Below are 5131 nucleotides of genomic sequence, written 5' to 3' on the forward strand. Positions count from 1 at the left end.
CTGGATTTTGGCTTTAGCTTATCTGGATAATTAATTTTTTTAATGTGGAAATGTATTAACAATGATACAGTGAAAGCCAGAAATAGCTGAGAGCATGATACTATTCCCCCCTCATAATATTTAATACAAAATTCTTTATGGAGTAAATTTTAGCACACAGTGCAGGTGGAGAAATCAATGATGTTTGTGTTTTTCGGGTCAAGATACCAATAATATCAGCAGGGTGCCAAATTGCTTTAGGCCCAAATTGTACCAAAGCCTTCTATGATTGTTATTCCTTCTCTGTTACCCATGTTCTCTCTTTCTCTTGCTAGCTCTCTATCTTTCTATCTTTTTTATTTCCCTTTTCTGTATTCGTTTTTTTCCTAGTAGATGAAAGTATGCTTAGATTTGACATAGCTTCTTCCATCATACCCTTAAAAGCTCACCACCACCAATTCATTGTTTCAGGGGAGAAAAAACTGAACAGACCTAGAGGAGAGGAGAGGGGTGCTGGCATAGATTTGGAAGTCTTTTTTTTCTTTTTTGTCAAAAGAGATTTGGAAGTCTTTCTTTCTTTTTTGTCAAAAGAGACTTGGAAGTCGTAGCCTCGTAGGGGATGGTGCTGGCATGTTGAGTTCCTTTGGGCTGGGAATGGTAGGACTAGGCACGATCTATGGCTCTATGCTATGGAGCATCGAATAAATAGTAGAAATATTTTATTAAGTAAAAGAGATATTATCTTAAAATTTAATATTCTTAATTATTAGTATTTAGTAATAGTATTTTGAATAAGGTTTTAATACATTCATATCCACTTTATTTTCTATTATATTTTCACCGACTTTGCTTCATATCTCATTTTGTTTTTTATAACATCACAAATAATCTTGGGTTAAATGTGTTCTCCGTCCCTGAACTTTAAGCGAGATCTGATTTCCGTCCCTTGCCGGAAAATCTTCCTAGCGCCATCCTCAAACTCAATTGTTTGTATGGATATCGTCCTTGCCGCCGATATAGCTCCGGCAGTCGTGGTCAGGTGTCCGTTTGGAGCTGATGTGGAATTTTATTTAAAATAAATAAATAAATAACATAATTAATTTATAAGAAACCCCCCAAATCTTTCCTAATTTAATTTCTAAACCCTTAATTAAAACTAACACTAACCTAACTTCTCCTCCTAATTAAATCATATCAAAACCCTAATTTTCTATTGATATTGAGAAGTATGAGAGAGAAAGAAAGTCTATAATCTCAATTCTCCAACACTAATCTTCATCTTCAACCATCTTCCAATTTATTCATCTTCAACCATCTACTATCATTTTCTCCTTCTTCGTCCAACCCCCACCACCCCTTACTCCCACCCCTTACTCCTAACAGCACTACATTACCCAAGAATAACCCATACCCACCACAATATCAACGACGCCACCGAATGGGTGAAATACGCTTGCATCCTCCTACACCCACCATGTTTATTCTAAATCAATCATCGCCAAATTCAGAGCCCTTCATCAATTGGGTTGAAAGCTTCATAATTTTGATTTGTTTCACCTTCTTCTCTTTTTTTTTTTTTTCTGATTTTCTTGACAGATCTGTGGGGCTGGGTTTGGGTTTCTGGGTGGTGGGGGTTGTTCGATGGGGGTGAGGGTGGTGGGAGCAAGGGTGGTCGGTTTCTGCTTTGGTGGTGGGTGTGGCAGTGGTGGGTATGGGTTTCTGGGTTGGTGATCGTGGTGGTGGCTGGTGGTGGGCGAGGTTGGGGGCGGTGGCTGTCGGTGTTGAAAATGAGGTTGGGGGATGTGGCAGTGGGTGTTGAAGATGAGGTTGGGGGCAGTGGCTGAGGTTGAAGGCTGTGGCTGTGGGGCTGGGCTGTGGGTTTCTGGGTTTGGGGGGGTGGCTGTGGTGTTGAGGTTGGAGGCGAGGTGGTGGGTGGGGGAAGATGAAGTTGGGGCAGTGGTTTATCATTTATGCTTTGACAGATCGTGGAAATCCAACTGGTACTGGGTGTTTATGTCAATTTTAATCCAAGTTGGTAATCGTGGAAATCCAACAGATCGTGGTGATTGAACCAAGAAATTGTACTAGCAGTAATTAGTCTAGTGCTTTAGAAGGTATCATTGATCTGATTGTTGTATTTGCTAAAGAAACTTTGATTCTCGCTCAAAGTAAATGGCTAAATATTTTAGTGTGGTGTTATTAATTAAGTCTTATTAGTTTTGGGGTTGGAAATTAAATTAGTTAAGATTTGGGGGACTTAATTAAAATTAAATTATTTTTATTTTATTTTTAAAAAAATTACACGTCATTTCATTAAATGATGTGACATGTCCACATAGGCCAAAAGTGACACTTGGCTACGACGGCCGGAGCTAAATCGGCGGCAAGGACGGTTTCCAAACAAAAATGTCAGTTTGAGGACGTCCATAGGATTAGGAAGATTTTCCGGCAAGGGACGAAAATCAGATCTCGCTAAAAGTTTAGGGACAAAGAACACATTTAACCCTATAATCTTTTACTTCTCACTAATCTTTCCCTCGATGTGGTTGAGATTAATGCGTGAACAAATTATTCTCCTCGTGAGTTAAGCTTGTCAAGATTACAAATGGTAATTCATATGGAAAGAAATATCTGGTGTGTTGAGAACTAAAAAGAGTTCAATATTTTTAAAATATGAAAATTCTTGAGGAGTAATTATAATATATATTAAACTATCTAACTAAAGCGAGGAGTTGAGCCTGAACTGGCGAACCGAAGTCACTTTTGGAACCATACTTCCTATAGCTAACACATGTCCAGTTCAGCAGGAACCCGCAACGCAAAAAAACGTAAGCTGCTATACCGAATCCCCCCGCTGGCCATCGGGGACCGAGTGGTAAGGCCATGATCCACAGGGGAACAGATCACTCATTCTTCTATTGGGGAAAGATGCACGAACGATAACTCCAAACGTCACACATTCGTCACGGCGGAACTTCGTGTCGCAGCTGCTCCACTCGGCCGCGGTCTCGTGAACAAGTTATGAAATTAATACTACAAAATCATGTGTAGAAAATATGGTGGCTAGAAACCCTCATAAATAATTTCTGAATCTGTTTTTGGGTAGCACGGTGGCTAATATGGTGGCGACTGGAATGGTGAAGTTTGAAGGTATGGTGGCTATCACTACTTAATTAATTTTTCAACATAAATTTAATTAAATTAGAAATTGTCTAAATCAAGTAAATATGAGATGTTAATAAGAAACAAAGAAAAAAAAATGAAACTTCACCTTCTCCATCCCCTTTTGTATACATAATTTGCAGCTAAACGGATACTGGAAAAATGAGATATATATCCTCTGTACAATTAAAATAGTATATGCTTTTCTTTTATTCTCTTTCTCTTTTAATTTCTGTTGAAATAAATAAATAAATAAAGCCAAAGAAAAAGTGTGTATGTGCCTCTCTCTCTCTTTAATCAGCTCCATATGCTTCTGGGAGAGGCTAAAGTGCTTGCTCACACAACCCAAACAGAGGAAAAATCTCTTGGATGGCATCACTGTATACTAGTTTTACTCCACAAATTTGCATGCTTTGTTTTTTTGGGCTAAAAATAACCCAACCCCTTTGCTTCTGATCCTTTCATAATTCTCAGCCTCTTGCAGGAAGACATAAACATGCTGCAATTAACATAACAAAAAAACAACTATAAGATGGAGATATACACAACAATTAAAATTTACTTTGCATATTAAAAAGTAAAGAAAGAAATTGAAACAAAAATTCAGTTAATGAGAATGAAAGGAGAAGAAACTTACTCCCATGGAACATCTCCAACCAGCATCCAGTCACCATCTTTATCTTCATAAGTTGGGACATATTCAGATCCATTGTAGCCTTCTCTTTCAGAATATTCACCTGGAGAAAAAAATTAACCAGTAATTATTAATTAACTCCCTTAATAATAATAATTGTAATTTTAAAAAATTATTATCGATTCTTACCAAATGTGCACTTGAACATGTTTTCCAAGGCTTTGAGAAGTTCTGGGTAGCTCTTGTAAACCTTGAGATCTATCTTCCTCAAGTAAGGTGCACCCGCCATACTCACTTTCACATACATCCCAGCACCTTCACCCTTCTTCTGTTGCATACTATTCTTCCTAAAAGATCTAACTGGTGGCCATCCAACTACTTGTGCCCTGCAATTCAATATTTTCAATCTTCATTAGCCCAATTATACAATATACCAATTTATAGCAGATCAACTACAATTTTCTCAAAATCAATTTTGACACACAGAAGTTACTCGCACAAATTTCTCTTCATAATTTATTTTAACTTCGGAATCAATGTTTTGTAGAAAACTTTCAAGACATCCACACAACTCATGCATAGATACAATGATACATAGCTTCTAGTGAATGAAAAAGTTGAAAAAATGTATCACTTACTTGGCAGGTGGGGCACTATCTTTATCATCACTTGTGATATCTGAAGAGCCATTAGAATTAACATTGGAGTCTCCCTCACTGGCTTCTGGTGAAGATCTCTTGTTGCATCTAACAACAGCGTTCTCCAGCTCATCCCTTCCTGGCAAACCCAACCTCAACTCTGTTGCCTTGAGATTCATCTCTGTTTCATAATTCTCCATATCTTGATATAGCAGCTTCTTACAGTTTCTATTGAAAATTGATCAAATTCCAAATCTTAAATCTGTTGAATCTCAGAGAGATCAGATAATCAGATGTGATAAAATGGGAATTGAGAGATGGAAGACTAGTTGAGGACTCTTCAATTTTATAGCAACCTAGTTGTTGGGACAATATCTAGGTGGCATATTCTCTAGGTGCACAATTGAACACAATGATGAAGCGTGAACCAACCTTTGTGCATGACACGCGCCTGTCACAGACCCTATTTTCAACCATGATGGCTTGAAAAATGTTAGCAACACAAATTTTATTGTGATTGATTATATTTTTTATTTTTTCTTACATTTGTATTACACTCTCTAGAACTTAATCTATGGACTTTTCCCTTTTTAACTCATATGTTTTCGGACTCTTGCCTCTTGAACTATCCTTTAGAATTATTGTGATTGATTTAATGATTTTATTTTTAAAAAGTAACATATTTTTTAAGAAGATAAATGTATCGACTTTAATCGGA

General features: G+C 37.2%; 1 protein-coding gene across 1 annotated transcript; it reads right to left on the reverse strand.

The window, feature by feature from the left end:
- Positions 1–3187: 3187 nt before the first annotated feature.
- LOC130717272 (auxin-induced protein 22D) lies at positions 3188–4740 on the reverse strand. Its single transcript, XM_057567444.1, has 4 exons — positions 4414–4740; positions 3965–4161; positions 3779–3878; positions 3188–3640 (listed from the first exon to the last, which is right to left on the reverse strand). Exons 1-4 carry the CDS (start codon positions 4611–4613, stop codon positions 3568–3570), a joined length of 570 nt encoding a protein of 189 aa, XP_057423427.1. The 5' UTR covers positions 4614–4740; the 3' UTR covers positions 3188–3567.
- Positions 4741–5131: the final 391 nt, after the last annotated feature.

This window comes from Lotus japonicus, chromosome 5 (assembly GCF_012489685.1).
Source record: "Lotus japonicus ecotype B-129 chromosome 5, LjGifu_v1.2".
Classification (NCBI taxonomy): Eukaryota; Viridiplantae; Streptophyta; class Magnoliopsida; order Fabales; family Fabaceae; genus Lotus; species Lotus japonicus.

What these genes read in the sequence shown, in the direction of transcription:
- LOC130717272 (XM_057567444.1), bottom strand. Translation starts at nt 4,613, where the DNA reads ATGGAGAATTATGAAACAGAGATGAATCTCAAGGCAACAGAGTTGAGG. An exon ending in CATGTTCAAGTGCACATTTG is followed by an intron (nt 3,879 to 3,964) that starts GTAAGAATCGAT and finishes TTTTTTCTCCAG; the next exon opens with GTGAATATTCTGAAAGAGAA. An exon ending in GTTGGAGATGTTCCATGGGA is followed by an intron (nt 3,641 to 3,778) that starts GTAAGTTTCTTC and finishes TGTTAATTGCAG; the next exon opens with CATGTTTATGTCTTCCTGCA.